Below are 26,897 nucleotides of genomic sequence, written 5' to 3'. Positions count from 1 at the left end.
GTGTGGTTGTTCGTTCGAGTTTCTTCCACTTTCGACGGGTAGGTTTTTGCAGACGGAAGGTGAAAATTTTCCACATTACGAATTGCAAAAATTGTACATTTTAACTAATTTATTCTTTTGGTTCAATTAATTGTTCGAATTGTGCATAAAACTGAACACATTAGAAAGCTGTCAATTGAAAGTAAAAAAGCCGACATTTTGAATTGGAAACTTGGAAAGTTATTGCGTGCTTGCTGCTCTTGTCAACGTCGAAAGGTTGAAACTGCAGGCAGCAGCAGCAGGCAACTCAACTCGCTCGTCAAACGGGGCAACGTCGCGCTCGTTATAATTGTTTGCTTTACTTCATTATTTCTACGATTCGTCGACGATTTTTGTCGGCCAAGAGAAACAGTTCTTTTTTATTTCATTCGAAGACTTTGTTGGTGATTTATAATCGAGAATTAATACGTGCGATTGAAAATCAAAAAGATGAGTGGCGGATTACCGGAGTTGGGCTCCAAAATCAGCCTAATTTCGAAAGCTGACATCAGATATGAAGGCCGCTTGTATACGGTAGACCCTCAGGAGTGTACCATCGCTTTGTCGAGCGGTAAGTATTGTTTCCCCCCCATATTATTTGTATATACACTTTATATAGGGTATAATTTTTACAGTGTAAAAAATAGAGATACACTCTTGCATTTGCATAGATGCATGCATAAGTATATATGTATGCAAAATGCGTGGGTGTACAACGTGTGCTTTAAAACTAAAAAAAAACGGTAAAAAGAAAATGGTTTCTATGAACTTTTTTTGTGTTCACGTTTTTGGCTGCTTCAGTTAGTTTTTACAGTAATCGCCCAAAGAGCGGGCACTCGGCGGCAGTCGACAACTCGCTCTCTCTCAATTGCGCTCTCTCCCTCTCCCTTATGCTTTTTTTGTTTGTCATGTTGTCGAAGCTCAGATGCTGCTGTCGGTCGTCAGAGCAGAGATAGAGCTTCGGGTTGTACAGTGTTGCTCTTGCATCCCCATGCATTACATTATGATGTACCTACATACATATATACATACATACTTGCTTACTTTCTCATTTGCATGTGTACGTATGTATGCACGCTTCAAAATAAATATGTACACACACACACATTTGCTGTACATGCGTGTGTGTAGGTGTATTTTTATTTGCAATTGCACTAGCACATATTCTCACATACTCATGTTTGGGTGAACGGTTGAAAGTAAATATGTGTGCATGTGTGAGTATAGTTCGGCAAGCAATCAAAAATTGTTGCAAAATTTTTGGCGCCAGGGTTAAGCAAGTACCGTTAGCGAATGCAGAGGTCAAAATGGAAAACGAAAACAAAGTGCAGTACAATAATGCACACGTGATCCTCACGCACGAAGCAGAAATAATCGTCAGTGTTCTTAGAGCAATTAATTAAAATAATTAGCAGCAATATTATTAACATAACTTATTCCAATAGGCAAACATTTTTTCATGAATTCAAATTGAAAATCTTTAAATCTGAATCATTATATTCCAATTTTTTTTTTTTGTATTGAGGTTATAATAAAAACTATCAATCCATCTACAAACTAAAGCATGTTTATTTTTGCTCCCCTTTCTCCAATTAAACAGTGCGCTCCTTTGGCACCGAAGATCGTGACACTCAGTTTCAAATAGCGCCGCAATCGCAGATCTATGATTATATTCTATTTCGGGGCTCCGACATCAAAGATATTCGCGTTGTCAACAATCATACGCTACCGCACCACAATGACCCGGCTATTATGCAAGCACAGTTGCAGAATGGTCCCCAGGTGATGCCCCAACATTTCCCCATGAACGCACCACAGCAACAACAGCAGCAGCCACAACAACAACAGCATGCGACTCCATCCATGGGTGGCAACAATAGCGGCGCATCGGGCGGAGCACCAGGCAATGCCTTTGGCAACGGTGGCAACCCCTTCGGCGCATTGGGAGCTCCAAGTCTCGGCCCCGGATCGTTGGCGCCTGGCGCTGGAGCACCTGGCAATGGTGGTGGACCCTTCATGAACATCGGCGGTAATCAGCAGCAACAGAAGCCTCAGCAGCAGAAACAACCAAGTAAGCTTTGCAACAATTGTCTTAAACTAAGGAACTGTCACTTAACCTACAGTCCATTAAATAATAACCAAACAATCCAAGTAGGCTTCGAAACAAAATATTTATTTCACCTGCGACAGCTACATTTATATAATACAAAAAAAAAATCGGCAAATTTTAAAATAAAGCGAGTCGTGCGACGCTTTATATAATCTTATGATTCTCAAAATACAAAAAACTGTTTAACGTTTAGAATAAAAGCTGAAGCGACTATTTGGACAATTTTATAATTTCAAATACAAGCAATTAGCTTGTAGAAAAGATGGAAAGATTTCTGGAGATAGTAATCGTCTTATTGTTTGGTTAGTATTAATGGAGGCTAATGACTATCACACACACACACACATCAACACACCTGCAAACACACACACACAAGACACACATTAATATAAACAAAATTTGTGCACTGTTCCTGTTTATATGGAAAAGTTTCCGTTTTAGATATGCTGGCGAGCGCATCGCGTTCAACAACACCCATTAGCCTGATTATCAGTCCCACGGCCGATATGACCCAGCAGCACAACCAGCAACAGCAGCTGCATCAACAGCAGCAGAATTCATTGCAAGGTCTTGGTGGTGGTAACAATGCGCGCGATGCCGGACATAAGCGCCAAAACCACCAGCAGCAGCAACAGAATCAACAGCAGCAGCGATCTGGCCCGAATATGCAACAGCAGAGGAACAACCATAACAATAACGATTTCTACAATCACGCCCATCCACAACAGCAACAGCAACAACATCAACAGCAGCAGCAGCGTGATCGCCGTGATTCAGGCCGTCAATTGGATAATAATTACAACAATTACAACAACAACAATCAACAGCGTAATCGCGGTGCAGTCGGAGGTGGCAATGCCATGCAACAGCAGCGCGGAGGCGGCGGAGGAGGAGGCAATGGTGCATGGAATATGCATCGTGGCGGCCCACAGAATTCCAACAATATGATGATGCGCGGCAATCGCGGTATGGGGGCACGTGGCCCAGCGCGACCCAATCAGGTAACTAAATAAATAAATAAATATATCCATTACGTGATTTCGGGTTTCGATTGTGTTATTATATATGTACAGCAATTTCAGGGCTATCGTATGCAGACAACTAATCAGAACAGGCCTCGCAACAAGATTAAGTTTGAGGGTGACTTTGATTTCGAGCAGGCAAACAACAAGTTCGAAGAACTGCGTTCGCAATTGGCGAAACTCAAGGTGGGTGATGAGGCCAATAACAAAACCACAGCTACTACAACAGCTACGTCTGCAACATCAACAACAACAACTACAACAACTACCACTACTGATCAGGTATAAAGACATATCATTTCACTCTAATACCTTATATAACTGTGGGATGTCATTTTTGTAAACAGTTGAATGGAGAGACTGACAAGAAGGATGATTCGGGCAATGAGACTGGCGCTGGTGAGCACGAGCCTGAGGATGAGGATGTGCATGTGGGCTATGATGCGACCAAATCATTCTTTGACAACATCTCATGCGAAGCTGCCCAGGATCGCAGCAAGAACAAGAAGAGCGACTGGCGTCAGGAGCGCAAATTGAATACTGAAACGTTTGGCGCTTCGTCGACTCGTCGTGGCAGGTGAGCTTGCACAGCTGATTCTGCTGCTATCAAGCAAATTCTAATTTATTGATATTGACACTAGCTACCGAGGGCGCAACCATTACTACAACAATGGCAACTCAATGGGCGGCGGTGCCGGTAACGGTGGCATGAACTCTGGCTATGGCGGCGCACCAGGCTACAATCGCAACAACTATCGCATGGGCGGAGGCGGCGGAAATTATCGCAACCGTAGCAACAATCGTAATAATAATAATGGCGGTGGCAATCCACGTCAGAATACCAATGTTACCAATGGAAACGGTAGTTCAGCTGCTGCTCTTAAGGCGGCCAACAATGCAGCAGGAGGTGCCGCAGGTACCGGCAACACGGACACCACGGCATCCAATGTCGCAGCAACGAAGACGGCAGCAACTACGCATACGGAGCAGACGCAACAAGTGGCGGCAGTTTGTATGTCAACAAACTCTTTCATTTACTTTCACAAACAATTGCTAACTTTGCTTAACTTTTGCAGCTCAATAATGTCGCACAAGTGGAAATTCCTTGCCCCAACTTTACAAAATAACCACTGTCCTACTCAAAAAAAAGAAGAAAAAAATAACAAAAAACGAGGTAGTTACACCCGAATAAAAGCTAATCAAGCGACTCGACCGATCGACGACAAAAAGGCTCTTATAACCGATTCAACAACAGGAACAACAACAACATAATGTTATGGAGTTATGGATCTTAAACGGCAAAAACAAAATAATTGTAAAATTTTACTTAGTGTTGTAACGCTCATTGACGTCCTGCGCGCCCTTGTGCCCGCCCACCGTGTTGCTTTGCTCTCTTCAATATGATCGAAAGCGTTTGGAAAGCAGCCATATGGAAATTATGTTTAGGTTTTTCATTTTGTGTTAAATGGCATGCAAAACAACGTACCTAGCAAGGCAGCACTTGATAGTGAGAAAGAACATACACACCTCTACCATATACTTAGTAATAAATGTGAAGAAAAATATTAAACATAAGTATGAAAAGTTACCGAAAAACAAAACAAACTCTAGGAGTCGCAAATTATGAAATTAAAGGAAAGAAAAAAACATTAAATCCATGGAATTCCCGAAACATAAAATAAAACGCAATTCACACATGTTTATATATATATATATTTTAAATCGAAACAAAAGTCTACGTTCGAAAAAATAACAGCAACAACAAGAACAACAAACAACTATACTTACTTGCATGTGGGCATACGACATAAATAAATTAATTCAAAGCGTTACTAGCATTTAAAACTTTTTTAAGAACATTTTAATGATGGAGAAAATGGAATTACATGCATATATATTATTAAAATTAGAAGCAAAAACACGTAAATATATTGAACCCAAGAATTGTAAAAATCAAATAAATCACCTATCCAGCATGTAGTGTGTGGGCAAACAAATAAATCTACAACAAAAACTGGTGTTTATAAAACAAAAAATCAAATGAGAATAACAATTATATAGCGTGTCTTTAAATAATTGGATTAGTTCAATTCCCGATCAATTTCAGTGTCTATAGCCAAAACAATCTTAACAATATTTAGCGTGTAGTATGTCTTTCACAATGGGAGCTAAAATACAAACATATATATATATTTTTAATTATGATACGGCCTTCAACAACCATTTGCAATTTTGCGATTTGCAAAATGAATAATATTCTATGTTTCCAGTAATGCACAATAATAATTGTCTCATATGATTACCAACCACACTTTTAGTTTAAGGATATCATCAATTGTCAGCTATGCATTAAATATGTTTGCGTAAGATTGCTATATTTGATCTTATTTAACAAAAGAAACAAAAAAAAAACAACATTTTTATTGCTAATAATTAACACTTGTAACGATTAGTTGGAATTTAACAGAGATTTTACGAGTATTCAAGATTGTACATCAAGCATGTTTAATTTTTTTTTTGTAAATGTTTCGTATAAAATAAGCCATCAAATGCATATTAAAAAATCAGAGATAAATTATTATGAAATTACTTTCACGACCCTTAAAAACCAAAATGGGTTTTAGTGTTGCGTTAAATGCTATTAAGCAATGGGAGAATTTACTTCTATGTTGAGCACAAAATAATGTATGAAATTGTAATAAATATGTATAACTCGCTAATAAGTAAAATGAAAAAAAAAACAAAGTCATATTTTCCAATAGATACAATGTTTATGCAGACACTAGCCTTGTGTTCATTTGTTTTGAAATCCTTTTTGAATAACTGCTTCAATTTCATTGGATCCAAAATTGATTGAAACCAAAAAACAAGTATTGAGAAAGCTGATTCTGTTTACTCAAAGATTACTTTATACGACTTTAAAAAGCGTTGGACATTTCTGCTCACAATAGCTAAGGTCATTGAACTTATTAAATGTGAAGTGAAAAATTACCTAGAGTTATTGCTGCCGATTTCTGTTCGCTGGTAATTTACCTGTTCTTTCGCAATTAAATTTCATAATTTAATTCTTCTTAATAGTGGACAACTACAGAAATTCGAGAATGAAGAGGGCAATGTACTTAGTGAAGAACAAAATTATAGCATTTTGATTACTTTGTTTCTGGTTAAGAAACAAATTGTCATTAAATTCGCATCATTAATTCCCTTAAAAATCACTTTTATTAACTTCCATAGTAGTTCGTGCATACAGATGAATTATGTTCTATAATAAATAAGGATTAAGCATTAGATAACTTTGCATAAGTTTATAAGCATTCTGAAAGAGCGTAAAATTATAGTTATGTATTTATCGGGTGCTATCTAAAACAAAGCAGTCAAAATACTCTATACATAGTTAGTAGATACTTGTGTCTTAGCAGGATTCACTCAGCTCGAACCCGATGGATGAGTTGCTAAATCGTCCGATCATTTGTCCCACAATCCCAGCTCACGCATCTTGGTTTGGAAATAACGCTCCAGGGAGTTGGCACAACGGTAATACTCAGTCTCGGGGGAATTGTAGAAGCGACAATTTGTGAAAATCCTCGCCATATCCGCCATAAACAAGCGACGTGTTTGATAATAACCTCGCTTTAAACGTTCACCCATCGTCTTTAGATCCATTGGATACTTGATATGATCATAATAGTCGGGCACTTCAGCTGCGGTAACAGGACGCAAAAATGGCCAGGCCGAGGCATGCTGACGCGTGGACTGCAGTACAGATTGAAACGATGTTGCCAATTTCTCGGGATCAGGTGATTCCTCCAGCGGACGCGATGCACGTGCTGGACGCATCTGGGGCTTCCAGCCGATTTCCCTGAGGCCAGGTATCGATTCAACCGGTATGGATGGTAAGCCCTCCTTGAAACAGGTGAGACCTGGTCGCACCTTCTGCACTTCGTTATGGCGCTGAGCGATGAGTTCCTTGAGAATCTCGCTCTGATTGCGAATCACTGTACGAAAAATGGAAAATTCACATTTACACTTCAAGGTATAATTATTTGCTATGCTAACCTGCAATAAATTGTGTATTAACAATGCTTGGATGCAGCTCACAGTGCATCAAAGTAGCACTGTCGTATTCCTTGATGTAGCCCGCATAAACAGGACGTGCTAGCTTAATGTCCTTGGAGAAACCCTGTTTCTTGAAGTAGCCGATGGCATCACAATCGGCAAATGTCAGCAAATGCTTAATGTTACGCTGAATGCTGTAATCCTTAAGATGATTCATCAGATGTGTGCCATAGCCCTTGACCTGCTCGGCCATTGTGACCGCACAGAAGACAATTTCAGTAAAACCCTGTGACGGAAATGGACGAAAACAAATGCCACCAATGGGCTGATTCTCCTTAATCAATGCCAAGGTCTTGTGCTTGGGATCAAACACCAGTTGGCTGATGTATTCACGCGGCATCTCGGTGAGTTGATGAGCAAACACTAGTTGCAAGCCCAGAAGCCAAAGTATGGTTTGTTTGTCCACCGGCTTGGTCAACGAATTTCCAACGACATGAAACTCGATGGCACGCTTCAGCTCCTCCGCCTTGACATTTTCATCGCGAGACACATTAACGGGAAACAATATCTCAGCTTTGTTGGTGGTCTTGGACTCCGAGACTGCTTTCATGGCACGCGCCACAACCTCGACAGGCAGATCATCTTGATGCTCGCTGAAAGCAATTGGATGTAAGATAAGCTAGAAGTCGAAGAGAAGTTTTCTTGAGCAACTCACCTGCTGCTGCGGTCGGGTACCTCTTTTTTAGCCCGCTTATTTACGGGTTCTCCAACACTCGAACGTTTACTGGTGCCACCAGTTGCTGGAGCAGCAGCAGCCATGACATTAGTTGCCAATGGTGCAATTTCCTGGTGACGCTTACGTTGCTGCATAACAAATGAATTGGGTGGTCGGTAATTTGTATCCCAAATGGGCGAATCATCTTTCAGCAATTCCGCACGCAATGCTTCCAGAAATTTGGGCATTTGTGTGATGATCGAACGCTTATCCTCCGGGAAACGATCGCGCTCCGAGATGCACTTCTTCTTTAGCTGCTGCGACATATATTGGAAGACAGTTCGCAACAAAGTACGACCAAAGACCACCGATGTCTCGAACTGTCGCAGCGAGTTACAGAAGGCAGGCACATGACAAAAGACCAACCATCTGGTATAGTTGATCTTGTAAGTGGAGGCATCCTCGTGCGTTAGCGTCAAATCGTTGCGTCTCGCCGACGGCGATTCAAAGTTGTAATGATTGAGGAAATTCAAAAAGGTTTTGGCCACCTCCGTCATCGTTTGGAGTTCTCCAGCATTTAAATGATTGTACTTGTAGTAGACCAACGATAAAACGGCCTTGGTGATGCAGGGCGACTCAAAAGGTGGATCCCCTAACGGACCACGAATCACTGCCTGCTGACGTGTGAGCACACATTGACGCAGCAATCGAAATAGATACAAATATACCTTCTTGGTATCCTCGTCTTCGACGCGTTGCATGGACATGAACAAGTTTTCCATATCGATGATGGCGCCAAGTAGATCATCCATGCTGGATCGTGAAATCTCCTTCAGATGTGAGATGTGTGTGCGCAATGGATGACGACAGCTAACGTTACGACACTCCTCACTGAATTCCGGACAATACGAAGACTCGACATCGCGGTGGCGATTCTCCTGTGGCGTCTTCCAACCCGTGCAGCGGCAGCCATCGGCTTGACATGCCGAATACATGGAGAGCTTGGCCAGTTTTTGTGCCTCGGGCAGATTAAAGACCTTCTGCTTGCGTTGCTGTATGCGTTGCAAGCTATTCTGGCGAGTTCCCTCTTGGGCAGCTGTACCTTGTTGTTGTTGTTGCTGCAGTTGTTGTTGTTGGGCCGAAGACGCTGCATTGTTAGCAGATTGTTGTTGTTGCTGCTGTTGATGATGTCCAGCAGCATTGCTATTGCTGCCATCAATGGGTTGACTCTTTAGTGTTATTGCCGGGCCGCCAGACATTTCTGCTTCGTGCCTTTTTGCTAAAACAAATATCGAAAATTTGTGCTTAGTATATAATTTTAGGATTTCACAAGATGCGAAAATGCTGATGACGAGGGCTGATGAAATTACGTGCTGCGTTGAAGTGTTCGAGAGACAACGGAAATATCGATAATAGTGAGGGTACAAATTACAGCGGTTTACTGCTTTCTCTTTTCAGTTGGCTGTTGCTAACTGCAAATGCTGACTAAAAGAAAACTGCGCTCGACCTTTGTATTTATTTCGCTAAAAATCGAGTGTTTTTGCTAGATTTCGCAACCTGCGTAACGTTGATGAGGGATGGAATATTACGCGAGTGCGCCACATCGATAACTATGCTCTTGTTATCGATATCCGCATGTGAATACCCTGCACATAATTCAAAATGGCAACAAAGAAACTCGAAATATATACATATCTATGTGATTTGCAGTAATGTAGAGCACTTTTGACGAAATGTCAAGCCAGAGTAATGTTGATTTAGAGGAGCAGCTGGACAATTTCATCATACGAAAGACAAAAGATGCCCGAAAGCCGTTTGAAACAGCGCCTTTAATAGCGCAAAACGGCCAAAAGATTTACAATGAAATACCACTGCTTGTGGGCGACATCTTGAACTCGTCCTTGGTGCCTAACGATGCAGGCGTCTTTACCGCCCATAATCTGGGCTCACTGAGCTACCGCACTTGCTTGGTCTATGGCTTTGTAGCTGGTCGTGGAGTTCACAACAAATCGTTTCACAAATACATCATAGATGATGGCAGCGAAACCATGGAAATCAGCATACCCTTGAGGCCCAAGGAGCGGAAATTGATCACAACGCTCCATAATGAAGCTTCTGTAATGTCTACAACGGTTGGTTGTGAAAACATTGCTTTGATCTTACAACGTCTACTCAGCAAAGCCATGGCTTACATTGATGGTTCTACGATTCTACCTGGCAGCAATATTTTATTGTTGGGTCGTCCTAAACTATTTCGAGGCCAGATATCTTTAGATGTTATTTCATTCTTAATAGACAATGAGAGATCTCGCAAACTAGAGTTGGCCTATAATGATTGTTTAATAGAGTTTTATCAGAGCCAAAATAATAGTGAGAAGAAATAAAATAGTAAAACAAATGCGTTTTGTATATATATTGAAATTTTACTCATTAATAAAAAATCCGAATATGCGAAATATATATACCGATTTTTATGTGGTTTTTGCTCGAATGGCGGCACGCTTGCCAGTGACAGCTTGGAAACCCGACTTAATGCTAGCGACAGAGCAGCGAGATCCGCAGGATTCACACTGCAGGAAGAATAGACGCGTATCCTTTTGCAATATTGTTTCCGGCGAACGGCAGGTGTGACAGGTGACATATTCCTTAATATAGCGACGCAGCACATTCTCAATTTGCTTAGGCTGGAAGCGACCCTTAATGATTAGCTGCTGGTTGCCATCCATTGATCCACTGGTACCCAACTCGGCCAGCAAGAAGTCCAACAGATGCTTGGGCAAACGATGCAGAGTTTTCGCAATATCCATAAAGTTGGCAAACGATGTCTTCTTGGTGCCCACGCGCAGTACTTGAGGAGGTCGCATCACAAACTTGGGCTTGCGGCCGGCGGCCATGTCGGGATTCTTGTCCAGAATAATTTCAAAAACGCGTTTAAGTAGTTCGTCATATGTGTAATCACGATCTGAGCCAGCCCATGTGGAACTGTTATCCTCGACTGCAAAAGGGGAAATAATATATATCATATATTTCATCACATTCACCAAAAAAACATTCATTCATTGTGTTGTTACTTCTTTCACTTAAGTTGAGTCACAAACCGTAACACGTTTAAACATATGCTCATCGAAGTAACAAACCAGATGTAGCTATCAAAAACAGCTGTATTCGTTTGATCCTTCTTACCATTTTCTTTGTCCTCGCTCTTGTCATCCTCGACTTTGTCAGCAAACAGCTCATCCAAGTCCTTCTTTTTACTCTTCTTCTTCTTTTTGGCCATTGAAAAGTCCATGTCTAGATTAATTTCTTCCTCTTCAGGATCTTCAGCTGCCCCAGCATTGTTGACATCATCCGAACCATCGGGCAAGGCACCTTCCAGCTCATCCAAGTTGAATGGCTTCTTCTTTTTCTTCTTCTTTTTGCCAAAACTTTCTAAATCGAGATTGTCTTCGAGTTCAGCTGCCGCTGGATCAGCGGCGCCTTCATCTTTAAGATCCTCTTTCTTGGCAGCATCATCGAGTCCCAACGCGGCATCCAAATCGAAGGTGGTCTTCTTCTTCTTTTTCTTTTTCAACAAAGTGGGATCAAAGCCCTAGACAAACAGCGAAAGAAAGAATATTGTAGTATTTCATAGACGCGTATGCACAGTGGAACACCCCTTGCACATAACCTCACAAATGGCGACCACAATGTTGTTGGCACGCATGAATATTTCTCACAAACAACATAGCAACAGTAATTTTCGGCACTCAATCAACACTTACGTCTTCGCCTTCCATTTTCGTGTTTTGATCAACAATTTACGAATTAAATTTGATAATTAATAGCCGCGTTAGTTATTTCTGACTAGTTTTTGCATCAGAAAAAATACACATTAATGACAGCAGGGCAGAGTTTGACAGCACCGAAAAGTTAACAGAAATCTGTAATGTAAAATGAACAGCAAGCACAAGGTTTCTTCAAATTTCTTTTACTTTAAAAGTACACTTTTAAAAAGGACTGTACGTCGCTGAAATTATTATTTCTTCACCAGAGTATCTCTCACCTTGAATGTAATTTAATTTATGATTGTAATAGTTTCGAATCATGGCCCAAACAAAAGAATAATAGAGCCATACGAGTACGTTCGAAATGCGCACTGTTATAGCTTTACAGCTGCTTAAAAAGATGATGAAATTTGGATCTGGTTCCTAATTCATTAGATGCTCCGATAACAATGTCATCGTAAACAGCTGATATGTGGCGCGCAAAATATAAATATTTGAATTTCTGTTACTATTGTATGTATCAAATTAAAACAGCTTACTGATTTTGTTTTTGTGAGCATTGTTGGGACATCAAATAAACTGGTATGTTTTATTAGAATCTATAAAAACAATCAATTCAACGAATACGACTATTTTATAAATGCACTTGCAAGTATTACACTCTGAGCTTACGTTATAAAAAAAGATATAATTATAAAAATTTTGCTAAGCTCGTTGGGGCTAAATGCGAAACTGCTGAGTGGAGCTTAGGATGACAGAAACATATACATATGTATGTGTATATATATGTACAAATGCCTGAACACATTTAGATTCATAGAAGCCTTTGATTTTTCGTTTCCACGATTTGTGACTACAAATGAGCATTGCTTGGATTGACTAATTCTGGCCCAACTCCGCCAGCAAGTCGTTGCACCAATCTTCCCACCTCGTACGCCAGCTGTTGCACATCCTACAAATATAAACCAATTTATTTCAACTGCTTTAGATAATTAAGATCACAACTTGCCTCTTTGGTGGCGGCCTCAGCATAGACTCGTACAACATCCTCAGTTCCTGAAGGACGTACAAAGGAACGTCCTCGTTTATAGTTTGCTACGACCTTATTGATCTCCTCCTGCAGCCCCTGGGGTTCCACGCACACACGTTCCGCATCCGTGGTCTTTATGACATTTCTATCCTGCACCGATATCTTCAGCTGCAGGTTAGGCAGATCATTGTAGGCCGCACTCCAATCCTTAACATCCCAGCCCTTGTGATTCAATATAGTCTCAACCAACAGCATATCGGAGATGGCATCGCCAACCGTTTCATTAATGAGATCGATTATCAGCAGCAATGACTTGGCATCCTCATTCGTCTTGGCCGCTTCGGCAATAAGGCTCTTGGCGCTATCGCTAAAGACAATTGTGCCATGTCCATTGGCCTCAAAATAAACACCCACATCATACTCGAGAGCCTTGTGATGCAAATGCTTGACACCCGTGGGTACACACGACACCGGCACCTTAAGTTCATTGACAATGTAATCGGTGGATGCGCCATTCGCATACGCAGTTTGCACAAGGCCAATGCGCAGATTGAGGTCACAGCGTTTAATCTGCTCCATAAGATAGTCAGCGACCAGGGTGGCAATGCGATCGCCATCCAGCAGATGGAACTGTCCCTCGTCGTCCGTGTAGAAGTAAACCACACGATCGGCATCGCCATCGACACTCACACACCGCGTAAACGGTTCCACATCAGGCATATTAACGGGAACACGTTGCTTCACCTTGACATGATCGGCACCGCAATCCTCATTGATTTTGCCAGTGCCAATACCCTGATTGATGACCGTTACAGCGAGCGAATTATTCATTCGCTTGATGAACTGCAGCATTTTCCTAGCACCAACACCATTAGCACCATCATAGATCAGGGAATTGCGATAGTTGCCATTCTCGACGCGGCCATTGCGTAGCTTCTCAAAGGACGAGATAAGCTTCTCGTAGTAGCTCTCTTCCGTGGGCTTGCCATAGGCCTCCTTTGTGTTCGCGGCGACGACAAAGAAATGCATCATTGGTGTTGTGACAATGCCAAACTCTCTGACATTGCCTTTGAGAGCGATGACGCCATCGGCGACAGCTTTGAGCAAACGTGGACTGTGATAGCGATTGTCCATGCCAACGTACACATATGAGCTGGATGTCACATCGATGTTATTGTCCTTGATGATCTGGCCCACATGCTGCTCCAATTCCTGATCACTGACATTCACTAGATCTGTGGCGATTTTCTCCCAGCTGGACTCCAGCATTTCTCCCTTTGGATCGATCAGTTTAACGCCATTGTCGGGCTCAGGATTATGCGAGGCTGTGATCATCACACCAATCACGGCACCTTCCCGATAGCGAGAGCGCAGTGTGGCCAAAACACCCATTCTGAACATGACACTGTCCAAGAACTCGGCCCTGAAAGAGTAAAACAAAATATTTAGTCAGAAAGTAATTGGAAACTATGCTGATTAGAATGTTCACATTGGTTTACAATGTCGTGTTGTTGACTTGGTCACGATCTTTTAAATATTAAGTTATTTATATTATATACATATCTACAAGTTGAGTATACGACACTTCAAGATACTCTCTGATCATTTCAAACATTACTAAAAAGTATACTTAACCCCCATAAAATTGTGTCCTCAATATATGCATAGTTATCGGATAGGTAACTATCCGTAATAAATTTTTCAGGAATTATTAAGATTAAATTTGTCTAATGTTTAGGGTAAATAATTTAGATTGATGTGTATTAATATCGGAGAATGTTATAATTTAAAGCTATATCATAAAAATGTCAGAGCAATGAATATATTTTGATTTTTAATGTTTATTTTTCTTTGGTAATAATTAATTTACAAATTTAATAGTTTTGACTTTAAAGTATTTATTATACAATAAAAAGAATTATTATATTCCAATATATCGTGTTTATTTGTTCAAAAAGTTTTAATGCATCATTTTGAATTAAGGCTTTAATTTATTATATTTATTTATTTTTATTTTCAAATAACTATTTGCTAAACTTGTAATGAAGTTTACTTATACGATTTTACCCCAAAAATGATAAAAACACGAAAAGTAATAGTAAAGTAAAAGTTTAGCCAGCATAAAAGGGAACATGAAATTAATCAATGAGGAAATTTCAATCATAAACTACAAACATGTGTGCGTGTAGTAACTTCAAAAACAAAGATAGATGGATGCATCTACACATAGGTAGATAGACTCCATTAATTGCGTTGGTGTGTATGTTAGCTATCTTTAAATGTGCATGTCGACTGATAAAGTGTATTCGTAAGAAATGCTATAAATAGTTTCAAATGCCAAAATAGTGCAGCCAACCAACGTCTTACTCATCTTCACCACTCCCAAAAACACACCCATACAAATACAAACACCCATATAACAATATCTGTGTGTTTGGGTAATGCATGTATGAGTGGACCTACAAGTAGCCCAAGCTAAAGTACTTGCATTATCTACTTATGTACATTCTTTGTAAATACATATTTATGACTGCACACACTTGCATAAACGTTGGAATTATATGCATGTGTGTGGGTGCACACCAATAGACTCACTTGCCGCGAAAGCCAGCTGTTCCATACTGAATGGTCTCCTTTGAATTCTTTGGATACATTTCTCTCGCAAAGGCGTAAACGGTCCGCAGATTGATCGACATTTTGCAATAACTTGTAATACTACTTGACTACTTCGATGTGGCACTGAAATATTCCGCTGTTTTTTGTTGCTGCAGCTGCTGTAGTCGCGATGTTTAACCGGTTGAAAAAACGTATTTCAGTGTTGACGCTGTTGTTGTTGTACTAAAACTACCTACAAGAAATACACCATCGAAAAGCAACGCGTGTCAGTGCAAGCTCCAGCTGTTTCAGCGTGACCGCAGCTCCAATCTTCAAATATACTGTGCACCTCGAGAAATATACTACTTACCACACTTCATGGCCATACACCGAATTAGATAACAACCACACGGCGCGCAGTTGGTGAATTCATTTGATTTGAATTTGCTTTGACCATCCGAAACGTAAAACCACGAGTTAATACTCTGATATCAAGTCAGAAAAACAAAAATAGATATTGTAAAATATTTATTTAATGTTCCTTGTGTATAAATTTGATCGTTTATAAAAAACTACGCTTTCGATGTGTAAATATAAATATATTTGAGAATGGCTTGTAAAAGTGTCATTTAACATAAATGTATGGGACGGAAAAATTGTACGCTTCGACTTAGTAAATTATTGTTAACAAAACTGTATACCTATTTGTAATGTCATGTCTTACGATTAAGCTAGTTTACATTTTAGAGTACATTGTATTTCGCTTGGTTGACATTTTAAAAGGCAATTGATTTAATTTCAATTAAACTTTCGAGATTCACAATGTTAAACAATCTTGTACTCAGGACGGATATTAAGGCACTATATTCTACATTTTTCTTTTGATAGCAGTTTTGTCTATCCGTTGCACGTTTACTTAAATAGCTGCCAAAAAGCTTATAGTTGATATGTGTGTAAAAGATTCGTAAGAAATAATTGAAGAGTTACGAGTCTTATCAAATTTTAAAAAACATGTCTTTAGCTATTGGAAAAATATTCTTAGTGTTGGACTATTAGCTGTCAGTTTTTCTGAATAGTAAAACTGCCAAAAAGTAGTATTAACTACAGCTTGTAGTTGATGTCAAAGAGATTCGTAAAAGATATTCGAAGTGTTAGAAGTCTAAAATTATTCGGATAGTTTTATCCAGTTTGGAATGGTTGTGTGAAGGTATAAAACACGTCGATAGCTATCAAAGAAATGTTCTCAGCGCTAAAGAGCTGGTCAATAGCAAGACTAAAGAAATTGTCATTTGGGCAGCACCAGCATAACAATCTGTAATGCGACGAGCTCTCATAAAATTGCTGCCCAAATACGTATCATAGCGACGGCTCTCCGGTGGAATAACTTGCAATTGTCGCGTAGCATCTTGGAAGATTAAATCATAATGTCCGATGGGCGATGAAAACATACTGAAACTGAAGGCATCCACATCCTTGCGGCCATATAATTGTTGAGCATAGGTGAGGAGATTGATATAGGCATGCAGCTGGGTCTCATTATAGTTGGTACCGCCACGAGTGACCACAGCGTTCGCCTTCACCTTGCCCAAGTTGCATCGCTTGTAGTCTTGTAGCTCGGCGCGTGTACCATCAGTGCACAGCAATTCAAAATCATCGTTGAGAGCATTTCTTGCCCACCATTCCTTGCGTTTACCGCCCGTGCTCTCCATCACAGTAGTGTGCTTCATAAAGGCCACATGACCGCCGCCTTCGACAAGGCAACGGAAGGCACCTGTGTGTCCATAATAATCCTCTGAAGCATCACGACGACAGTATCTATAGCTGGTACCGTGGCACAGATCGCACATGCTGTCATAAGGCACACCCGTGTTATATTCACTGCTTATTGCGCCCGGCACACACGATTTGGTAAAGTACTCAGCAGCAGCACGAACGGAATCACAGCCATAAGGACGTATCCAGCCATTGGAAATAAGGAATGCCATCGGATATGTCCAGCCAGCGGCAGTATTGATTCCCGTGTGGCATGTGTTCTTGCCTTTTAGATATGTAAGCTCGGTGTCGGGATCTTCTTCTTTGGCCACAGCAACCACATAGTACTCTGGCTCACCTAAATTGTACACCTCCGACATGAAGGGAATTAGATCGTAATTTAAGCCACCAGTATACACATCGCCGGCATCAAATACAGAGATGTCCGCTTTGCCAGTTTGAATCAGTTGCATGCAATTGATGTGCGAATGCATTTTCTTGCAAATAAGCTCAGGTTTCAATATCTGTGCCTTCAATGCAGTCTGTTGACAAAGAAGAAAGCGTGTGAAATAATTGTGGCAACTGAAACAATAGCTTGTAATTTACCCGCATTTTGATACACTTTTCCAGCTCTTGCTCAGAGGTTACGCAGAGTGTCATTGCAGGCACGGGACATTCACGAATGCCATAGACATAGTCAATAGATTTTTGCAGATATTTCTTAAACGACTGATCATCCTCTGGGAAAGCAAGCAAACCTTTCGATGCATCCTAAAAATTGAAATACATAAATTAAACATATTGTAAACACAGGAAACTCTTTGATAAATACCTGGAATAATAAATTGGAGCCTTGGTAACGCTTCGATTCGAATATACGGAACTTTTCGATAGGAATAGACCCATTGACATCCAGTTGATTGCGTTCAGTGCTAAAGCTGCTGTCCAATCGTTCATTACGATAATTCTCATCGAAACGACTGTAAGGATTCTGGTTGCCATTTCTGCCATATGGATTGCTTTCATATTGATTGTTGTAACCACCACCATAGGGAATAGGATTATTGTAGTTATTGCCGTTGCTGGGTTCGTAGTTGTTGTAACCGATGCCAATCGGTTGCTGCTGGTTTGGATCTTCACGTGTGGCATCCGAGTACAGTTCGGTAACTCGCTTCAAGAACATTTGGTATTGTTTTCTATCGTGATAGCTGCGCGCTGATGACGTGACAATGGCATCCGAAGGTACCTGACCCCAGGAGCACTGACGATACTCTGCGACGGCGACACGACGGCCATCAGGACACAACAACTCAAAGGAATCAGGCGACAGTTTCTCTGCAAAAGCAAAAATCATTGCATTTTAAATATAAACTAAGAAAAACAGTTGTTCAACTTACTGTATTCGACTGTTTGCAGCATCTCCGACACTGTTGAATGCCTCAAAAAGGCAACTTCACCTACATCGAGCAGACAGCGAAAAGCGCCATCGTAGCCATAGTAGGGATCAGCAGCTGAGCAACGTCCTCCAGTGATTTTGCCAGTACACAACGCACAAAGTCTTTAAGTAAATAATATTATTATAACTATCTTCATATTAAACTTAATAGTTTCACTCACTTGTCGGAGTTGTCGCCAATGGGATTGTATTTGTCAATCAGCGAATAGGCAGCGCAGGAGCTATTGAAAAAGTTGGCAGCGGTTTTCACCTGGTTGTTGCAGTCCACAACTTCCATGGCACCATTGTGTTGCAGCTGCAATAATGCATAAAGAAATGTTTTATTTGCAATACACAGCAATTTAATTGACTTTTCGTACCGTGTAAATGGGCACAATCCAACCAGCCAAGCTACCCACCCAGGGGAAGCAAGCACGCTTATTGCGCAAATGACGCAGCTCGGTAACATCAGGCAACGTATTCTTCTTAACCACAGCTACGGAAAAATATTCAGAGAAGCCTCCCTCTAACTTTTCCTGCATAATGGGCACCAAAGAGTTGTAGCGACCCGCTGTAAACACATCACCAGCATCAAGTGATGTTATATGCGCCTTTTCGCGATCCAACGCACGAATACACTCATCAGCGCTATAGGCTCTGAAGCAGGTGAGATTCAAGTAGGCTTCATCAAACAATTGGAAATCACGTTCGATAGCAACCGTCAGATTTTGGCATTTGTATTGCTCTTCCAGGCTTTTGGTACACCAAATAATATTTTTCGTTTTGTGCTCATTGTAGTGATGTTGTGCTACAATTAATTGAAAACAATTCATGAAAATAAACACTCAAGGGAGGCGTCAACACTTTGAAGACACTTGTGGTGTCTATATGTATGTGTATGTGTGTGAGACTATATTGTAGGAATCACAATTACTGCTTTGTTAATTCAAATCGGAGATCGCAATTAAGCAGTGCGATATAGTTAAGTTCGTTTGGTTAATGAAATACCTTTATACTCCACTTTTTAGAGGAATTCATTAAGAATGTTTGAGCATCACATGCACACACACAAATACATATGTACACACTCAATAACAACGCCCAATGTTTAGTCAGCGAACTGTGAATTTTAAATAGCCACTTACCGTTTATGACGTTGAACTGCAGTGCGCATAATATGCTTAAACTCAACAAAACTCTCAGCATTTTCTTACTAATATAGAACAATGCACATTTATTTATTCGTTAAAAAGCTGCCGTATTTCACGAAAATAAAAGAAATTAATGAGTTAAAGAACGGCGACACGCCCGCAGTACATATTAATCGATTGTGTCTATCGCTTATCGACAGTCCATAGACACAGTGTTGATTTCGAAGTGCTGGTATTTTTTAGACAATTTCGTATGCAACCAGGTGTTTTGTTTTATAATAGTCACTTTAAATAAAAACAATTTGTAAATGAAATAAATTGTGTATTTTAGTGAAATGGCAGTTCTGCGCGGTTGGAGATTTATTGGCTTTGTGTCCTGCCTAGTTGGCGCTGTTGGACTGACGCTGTACCCGGTTGTTGTGGACCCCATGATAAACACGCAAAAATATAAATCTTTGCAAGAGCATAACAGAAACAAATAAAATGTACACAAAAGCGGTTTAAGTGTATTTTGTTATTATAATGTTAGCATTCGTTTCCATATGATCATAAACAATTCACGCAATAAATGAAAACAGCTGTTTTTTGAACTGGCATTTGCATTGTGTATTTATTTATTTTATAACCAATGTGCAAAATACTTTGTAAGTATTAACAGTGGTACATTCCAACGTTTAACAGCGGTGACCTGTGCTAATATATTGCATTTCAACAGTTTACAGTGTTTATCGTCATTCCAGTAGAACGTTAACAGCACAGCTGCAGCTTGGTTATCAATCATATAATCAGCTGACGCCTGTAAAGTTGCGTACACACAACATACGTGGTCGTTTTTTGCGGCAAAGGTGTTTTTCTGTTACTTTTCCTGTTCTGTTTGATGCAAAATACATTCCAATTAGAAAAATGTCGCTGAAACGTGAGGATATCTTGCTGCTCTTCGATGTCGATGGCACCTTAACATATCCTCGCTCTATGGTTGAGCCTGAGTTCGAGGAATTCTTCTACACAAACGTCAAACCACGGGCAACAATTGGCATCGTTGGCGGCTCCGATCTGGAGAAGATGTTTGAGCAGCTAAATGGAAAAAAGATATTGAACGAGTTTGATTTCATCTTCCCTGAGAATGGTCTTGTTCAGATCGAAGCTGGAAAAGAAGTCGGAAAACAGAACATCATACAGCATTTGGGCGAAAAGACCTTACAGCGATTCATCAACTATGTGCTGCGTTATCTCTCTGAACTTGAGCTGCCAATTAAGCGAGGTACGTTTATTGAGTTCCGAAATGGAATGATGAACGTCTGTCCCATTGGACGGCAATGTACGCGGGAGGAGAGGAACATGTTTGCTGCCTATGATGATGAGCACAAGATCCGAGAAAAGATGATTGCCAAGCTTAAGCAGGATTTCGCTGACATTGATCTTACGTACAGTATTGGTGGACAGATTAGTTTCGATGTCTTCCCACACGGCTGGGACAAAACTTTCTGTCTGCGTCACATCGAAGCTTATCACAACAACTTCAAGGAGATTCACTTTTTCGGCGACAAGACTGATCCTGGTGGCAATGATCATGAAATTTACACGGATCCTCGAGTCAAGGGTCATAAAGTTGCCACTCCCAAGGACACCCAGCGTATTCTTTCCGAGATTTTAAACATTCAGTGATCAAACCTTTTGCATTTTGAGAATGTTGTTAAAAATGTATTCTTGTATTTTTACCAAAATCAATAAATATACAATGCTGTTCGTAAAACAGATATTAGTTTATTCCCAAAGATTCTCTCATTCAGAGTTCAAGAATTCTATAGGCTGGTTTTTTTACATAGCACAATATTTAGGCATACAGGATTCTTATTTACTATTTTGTGTAGATTTTTCAATGGGATTTTGAATTGTGATTTCCACGATTTTATAGCCAATATAATTTGTTTTAGTAATGAACATTCTTATAGCAGATTCTTTCGTTCAGAATGTAAGGTTTTTAGAGGATTAAAAAATTAAAATTATAACGATTAAACATCAATTAAATTATTTATCTCCATCTGTGTATAGATTATTCAATTCTACACTTATAGCTCTCTAGATGGTATATATTTACTCACAATTCAAATGATTGTATCTTATTTTTCTAAAAGATTTTTTTATAAAAATATTTAATTTTCATTCAACTGATATTTTTTTTAAATCCTTATTAATGAAAGATTTGAATTCAATGTGGCATTGAACTGCTTTTCGTAACACTAAATAATTGTTAATGAATTCCGTACGTTATAATAATGATTATAATGAAATAGAATCATAGACAGTACAATATTCAATTGATTTATTTTAGTAATCGTCAATTTCTCAAGAGATTCAAACTTAATATTATAGATTTGTGAAATTAAAAAAAATGCGAATGTTATTTCTTTTATAGAAAATTAAGGTTTCATTGAGTTTCGCCCATTGACTGACCAATTGGAGTCAAAGCCACAAGCTGAATCTGAATCGGAATCAGCTGTCAAGGATGCCCCACCAATAGTTTTGGGTGCGCGTATTTGATTGGGAGTCGTGGGCATGCTGCTGTAGCCGGAGTTAAGATTGGAACTGGAATTGGACGAGCAGATCGAGTCTCGTGGTGAATCAGTCGCATTCGAAGCATACGACGAACGTTTCGAGGATCTATAACGTTTCGATATAAAGTCCACCGACTTTGGTGGTGGCATTAGGTTCTCTGAGCGTTGTGTGATGTTGTCAGCCGATCCCCAGGACTTGTGCACGGCATCGTAGATATTGTGGTTGATGGGCACACTCGAACGGGAGCCAAGGATGTTATTCATCCCGTAGGGTACAGTCGCCGATGCTCTCTGATTCTGAGAGATTCGATGATCCCGTGTCGTACCATTGACAGGATGATGATGACGCTGATGAGGGTGACGGTGAGTTCGCTGGTGATGGCGAGTGGCTTCGGTTGCCGCCCCATGGCCATACGGATTCATTCCACTGCCATTGCCCACTCCCAAGAAGTTGCTGAAGGCTTCTGTGGTTTTCTTTACTCGAACATTCAGCGATCCAATCCGCAGGAAGCCCAAATCTTTTTCGACTGCAACACAAAATAAACATTATTTAATACGCATATTTCAATAAATTAACTCCACGTGCTTGACTTACTTGTTTGCTTTTTTCTCGCTTTGATTTCTGCAAAAGTTCATAAGAAAGAGAGAAATAATTAATTAATTGCTTAAGAGACAGCTGAACATGCACATGCTCGGCAAAATAAAAATGAAATAAATGCAACCCAGACAATTTGATAGCGTTTTTTTTTTGTTTTCTTGTTTTTTACAAAGACAAATGATTGTGCGATTAACAAAACTCATTAAAAGAATAACTTACCAAATTAAACGCTAAGTATAACAGGCATCAAAATCAAATGCGTTTAAGTAATAAAAAATAAACTTAGGAAAACTACAGAAAAAAATAGCATAAGTTCGGAAAAAAGCTTAAAACATAATATAAAATGGGATTAGTGAAAAATATTGAAAATCGAACAAAATCATATTAAAGAACGCTAATTGATTGCAAGCAATCCAAATCGTTAGTGAAGTCAACCTGCCTCCAGGTGCCGTTGTGTCCGCTGCTGAGTTGCATCGCTTGAATTTCTACACGAGTTGATTATGAAAATAGAAATAGAGGATCCCCATTTTTTTTTGTTTTGTTTTAGACAATTCAGAGAATTTAAATAGAACAACAAGGATTATTTAACCAGAAACGTTGGCCAAGTTAATAAAGATTATCAGAACATAAAATGCAATGACAATTGAGATTGTGTGTGGAATTTATGAAAAATGTATCCATTTTGTGAATTTCCTTTATGTGATTTTTCAGGCACTCGCATGCAATTTATTTTTAGTATTATCTATTATAATCACTTATTGTTATTCATCGCCATAGTCTGAAAATGTTAGACATTGCGGTGTAAAATTTGAATGTTAACTTCCATCTTTTGATGTAGTGTTGGTAAACGCGCGACAGTTTCTTGCCATTCAAATGCTTTTGCGCGAAGCTTAATGTAACGTTAATTTAAAATGCAAAACATTGATTAAATTTAGTTAGAATATTATGCAACTATTATTATGCTGAAAGGTATATTATTTCTTTTTTACTTCATTTTCAGAGCTGCTTTAATAAATGCATGTAAATGCATTTACTATGTAAATATTATAAAAAAATCTATTTTCTATTCTGTTGCTTCATTAAATAAGTTGTAAGGCATGCAAACTGTAGTTGAGAAAAGCAAAGACCGCAAGTTGTATTCCTTACGTGCGTTTAATAAGTACTCTAAGTTATTGCAGAAATATATATTTGTTTTGATAATCAATTTGTTGGTTTTACCATTGTGCCAGTTGTGTAAACATAACATACATAATAATTATATAGTAGTAGTAGTAGTACTTGATGTATAAAAGTTGTATTGCAGTTGTTGTAATAATATTGTGCAATTAGCAAAAGCTTTGTTTTTATAGTTGATAATTACACAAAAGGTAGTTGTTTAGCACATGCTTGCTTTAATTGACTAAGTAGTTGGGTTAGTAACAGGATCTTTATATGGTCGGCTTGCACCGGCAGCGGACCGAAAAGTTTTGCGCAGAAAGCTCTCTTTGCGTCGAGCACTGCGAGCACTTGCCACCGAGACTGGTCTCATCGCCTCCTCGTTGTTGTCACTGGCACCACCATCCTTTCGATCCGAGTCGGAGTCCTCGCTCACATTTTTGAATAGCAACGATTGCACCGATGGCTTCTTATAGCGTCGCGATGGCGATGAGACCAATAGCGATTGAGTGCGTGACACAGTGCCCATGCCCTTGGGGGCGCCACTAACGGTGGCATACCGCAGCTGAGAGCGTTTCTTGCCGCGTGTCAGTGCGCTGTCGAGTGTGCCGCCGCCGCTGAACTTATTATTAGTACCGCTCGAGTAAGTGCTCTCAAGACTCATGGGTCCCAGATAGTAGTTGTTGTTAGGCTCCATTTGGAAGAAATGGTTTTGATACTCACTACTACAGGTTGAGGCCGAGACGCTGGGGCGTTGACGACTATAATCCAACGGCTTGTTACCACTCCAATCCATAATGTCACGATTGGCCTCTGGAGAAGCAAAGATTATTAAGGTTAACATTATTGGTTGTTAGGGGAAATTATTAGGGGACTTATTGCAGATTAATATATAATAATCTTGAAGATTATTTTAATGCGATATAAATAAATCTGTTAACAATTAAGTGCAAAAGTTCTTGCTGTTTCTTATGATACTGCATTTCTTATGTTTGAAAATTCAGTTGTTCAGAAGAACAAAAAAAGGTTGTTGTAGTTTTTTATTCAAGATTATTTAATAGTGAGTATATCAGAGTTCTATTATAATAGCACTAAAATTCGATTCATTTCAAAAATTTAGCTACTTACTGTAAACATTCCAAAGAAGCTCGTAGATGTTTTGTCTGCCAAACTGAGTTGCCAAGTGAAGAGGTGTATAACCCTAATATAAAGGATTAAAATAAATAAATGATTAGGAATAAATAAATAATCGATTAGAAATGTTGATAAATTAAATGAAATAAGTCACACAAAAGAAATACATTAGTAAATATTTGCAGGCAAGATGATGTAATATTTAAAGCGAATATTGAATCCTTTTTGTAAATTGCGTATCGAATTGGAAATGCGAAAAAGAGGTTGAGGTAAAGAATAGAATCTAATATGTAACACACATTGTGATTGACAATTCACTTTGTCTCAGTTTTGAGAATGACATTTTGAAACACATTTGAAAGCGAGAAAGAGAATTTAATTTGTTGGGAACACGGCACGGTTCAATTTAAAATTGTGTAAACTCTCATGCATAAACCTAAGGACTTGAGGTTGGGCAATGTTGTGGCACAATTGGATTTGCTCGTCACGATTTGTCACAGCTTGCGACTGACGATGGTCGCTGTGCTCCAGCTTCAGCTACAGCAGCTCCTGCTCCTACCTCATGCCTCTGGGGAAGGGTTAAAGGAAGCGCTGCAGAGAGTGTGTGACATGTGACGCAGATTTTCGCGTGATTGTGATTGTGACTTGTGACAAGGCAATCAGTTCGTCGCATTCGCATCAAGTATTATTATTAAAAGTATTTCAATCTATGGCAGGACACACTTACCCCATGCTGTAGTCGACAGTTGTTCAATCCAGTTGGGTATTCGAAAGTGGGGGGAGATACAAAAAAACAGAATAGAAGAGTGTTTCATAATTTATGCATATTATTTTTCAAATTGTACAAATTGTAAATTTACCGTTTTAGCATTAACATCCGCCTTATAAGTGCCGGCAATTAGTTTAACCACATCCTCATTGCCATGCTTCGCAGCCCAGTGAAGTGCGGTCTATAAACAGTGAGAGAGAGAGAGAGAGAAAGAGTTGAATACTTTAATTAGCCAAGCGCTTAAGTCACATTAAGGCAATATTTATAAGACTACCATTCAATTGGTAACAAATCACCGATGAAGGGACAAACACTACAATCAGCAGGGCGTCGCTGTTCCAATATGCTGCACTTCACCAACTATTTGTTCGACCATCAATTGCTGTCCACCGTAAAACAACAGACAAAAAATAAAAAAAGCAGAGCAAAGGAGTGGGTGAGGGGAAGGGGAAGGGGAGAAGGGGGAGATTCAATGCCTGTCCAAGAGATGTTACGATATAAATAAATTGGGCACAGAGCGCGATGCAGCCACTGGTCGAAATGCTGAATGCCGAATGGCGAATCGCTGAATGCCGCTTGCCTCAATTATTTTCATGTTAACATAATAATTTAGTAAGGCGCAACGATTCGGCCAACTCAGATAAGCTGAGAAGCCCAAAACTGAAGCTCAAGCTGAAACTGAAACTGGAACTAAACTGAACTGCAAGATCGCCGCGAGTGCACGATGATTTTCTATAGAATTGTTTGCCAAGCCAAAGTAAAGAGTCAAAGCCAAAGCCATGTGTTGACAATGAAGACGGTCAGTTTTTGAACAGCGCGGCGACAAACAAGCAGCAGAAGCAACCGGAGCAACAGCAGAAGGAGCAGCAGGAGGAGGAGGTACAACAAATAGAGTTTCAACCAATTCCCGCGGAGGATCGGTATGTAATTCTTTTCAAGGGAAATTTGTTTCGTGTCTCCCAGTTTAAAGCGATGTGCTCTGCTCTGTGCCCCGGCTCTGTGCTCTGGCCTGGTGGTGGTAGCACACATGGGATCCAT

General features: G+C 39.8%; 9 protein-coding genes across 13 annotated transcripts; 4 read left to right on the top strand and 5 right to left on the bottom strand.

The window, feature by feature from the left end:
- Positions 1–27: 27 nt before the first annotated feature.
- LOC132788902 (protein LSM14 homolog B-A) lies at positions 28–4,857 on the top strand. 5 transcript variants are annotated; one of them, XM_060796571.1, is made up of 7 exons: positions 28–589; positions 1,619–2,089; positions 2,570–3,129; positions 3,211–3,432; positions 3,498–3,727; positions 3,792–4,162; positions 4,227–4,857. In XM_060796571.1, exons 1-7 carry the CDS (start codon positions 469–471, stop codon positions 4,232–4,234), a joined length of 1,983 nt encoding a protein of 660 aa, XP_060652554.1. In that variant the 5' UTR covers positions 28–468; the 3' UTR covers positions 4,235–4,857. The 5 variants fall into 5 exon arrangements, with proteins under 5 accessions (XP_060652554.1, XP_060652553.1, XP_060652552.1 ...); XM_060796570.1 differs by having other exon boundaries at positions 3,202–3,432; XM_060796569.1 differs by having other exon boundaries at positions 29–589; positions 2,558–3,129.
- Positions 4,858–5,009: 152 nt separating this feature from the next.
- On the bottom strand, positions 5,010–9,285 carry LOC132788901 (histone acetyltransferase KAT2A). Its single transcript, XM_060796567.1, has 3 exons — positions 7,922–9,285; positions 7,207–7,859; positions 5,010–7,145 (listed from the first exon to the last, which is right to left on the bottom strand). Exons 1-3 carry the CDS (start codon positions 9,178–9,180, stop codon positions 6,616–6,618), a joined length of 2,442 nt encoding a protein of 813 aa, XP_060652550.1. The 5' UTR covers positions 9,181–9,285; the 3' UTR covers positions 5,010–6,615.
- Positions 9,286–9,582: 297 nt separating this feature from the next.
- On the top strand, positions 9,583–10,377 carry LOC132788908 (uncharacterized). Its single transcript, XM_060796579.1, has one exon. The coding sequence runs from the start codon at positions 9,655–9,657 to the stop codon at positions 10,303–10,305; it is 651 nt and encodes a 216-aa protein (XP_060652562.1). The 5' UTR covers positions 9,583–9,654; the 3' UTR covers positions 10,306–10,377.
- On the bottom strand, positions 10,326–12,055 carry LOC132788906 (eukaryotic translation initiation factor 2 subunit 2). The gene is made up of 4 exons (XM_060796577.1): positions 11,964–12,055; positions 11,683–11,841; positions 11,105–11,510; positions 10,326–10,916 (listed from the first exon to the last, which is right to left on the bottom strand). Exons 2-4 carry the CDS (start codon positions 11,695–11,697, stop codon positions 10,393–10,395), a joined length of 945 nt encoding a protein of 314 aa, XP_060652560.1. The 5' UTR covers positions 11,698–11,841; positions 11,964–12,055; the 3' UTR covers positions 10,326–10,392.
- A 172-nt stretch (positions 12,056–12,227) lies between these two features.
- LOC132788903 (phosphoacetylglucosamine mutase) lies at positions 12,228–15,590 on the bottom strand. The gene is made up of 3 exons (XM_060796573.1): positions 15,311–15,590; positions 12,695–14,138; positions 12,228–12,637 (listed from the first exon to the last, which is right to left on the bottom strand). The coding sequence occupies exons 1-3, from the start codon at positions 15,409–15,411 to the stop codon at positions 12,539–12,541; spliced, it is 1,644 nt and encodes a 547-aa protein (XP_060652556.1). The 5' UTR covers positions 15,412–15,590; the 3' UTR covers positions 12,228–12,538.
- A 235-nt stretch (positions 15,591–15,825) lies between these two features.
- On the bottom strand, positions 15,826–19,838 carry LOC132788900 (transferrin 2). Its single transcript, XM_060796565.1, has 7 exons — positions 19,643–19,838; positions 18,878–19,305; positions 18,680–18,813; positions 18,460–18,620; positions 17,895–18,397; positions 17,669–17,833; positions 15,826–17,604 (listed from the first exon to the last, which is right to left on the bottom strand). The coding sequence occupies exons 1-7, from the start codon at positions 19,701–19,703 to the stop codon at positions 16,540–16,542; spliced, it is 2,517 nt and encodes an 838-aa protein (XP_060652548.1). The 5' UTR covers positions 19,704–19,838; the 3' UTR covers positions 15,826–16,539.
- Positions 19,830–20,276, top strand: LOC132788909 (uncharacterized). Its single transcript, XM_060796580.1, has 2 exons — positions 19,830–19,911; positions 19,980–20,276. The coding sequence occupies exon 2, from the start codon at positions 19,984–19,986 to the stop codon at positions 20,128–20,130; it is 147 nt and encodes a 48-aa protein (XP_060652563.1). The 5' UTR covers positions 19,830–19,911; positions 19,980–19,983; the 3' UTR covers positions 20,131–20,276.
- A 126-nt stretch (positions 20,277–20,402) lies between these two features.
- Positions 20,403–21,401, top strand: LOC132788905 (phosphomannomutase). Its single transcript, XM_060796576.1, has one exon. It carries the CDS (start codon positions 20,552–20,554, stop codon positions 21,311–21,313), a length of 762 nt encoding a protein of 253 aa, XP_060652559.1. The 5' UTR covers positions 20,403–20,551; the 3' UTR covers positions 21,314–21,401.
- LOC132788907 (uncharacterized) lies at positions 21,393–25,822 on the bottom strand. The gene is made up of 6 exons (XM_060796578.1): positions 25,818–25,822; positions 25,085–25,157; positions 24,680–24,769; positions 23,241–23,286; positions 22,799–22,825; positions 21,393–22,730 (listed from the first exon to the last, which is right to left on the bottom strand). Exons 1-6 carry the CDS (start codon positions 25,820–25,822, stop codon positions 22,069–22,071), a joined length of 903 nt encoding a protein of 300 aa, XP_060652561.1. The 3' UTR covers positions 21,393–22,068.
- Positions 25,823–26,897: the final 1,075 nt, after the last annotated feature.

This window comes from Drosophila nasuta, chromosome 3, assembly GCF_023558535.2.
Source record: "Drosophila nasuta strain 15112-1781.00 chromosome 3, ASM2355853v1, whole genome shotgun sequence".
Lineage (NCBI taxonomy): Eukaryota > Metazoa > Arthropoda > Insecta > Diptera > Drosophilidae > Drosophila > Drosophila nasuta.
This window is presented reverse-complemented; position numbering and strand designations above follow the sequence as displayed.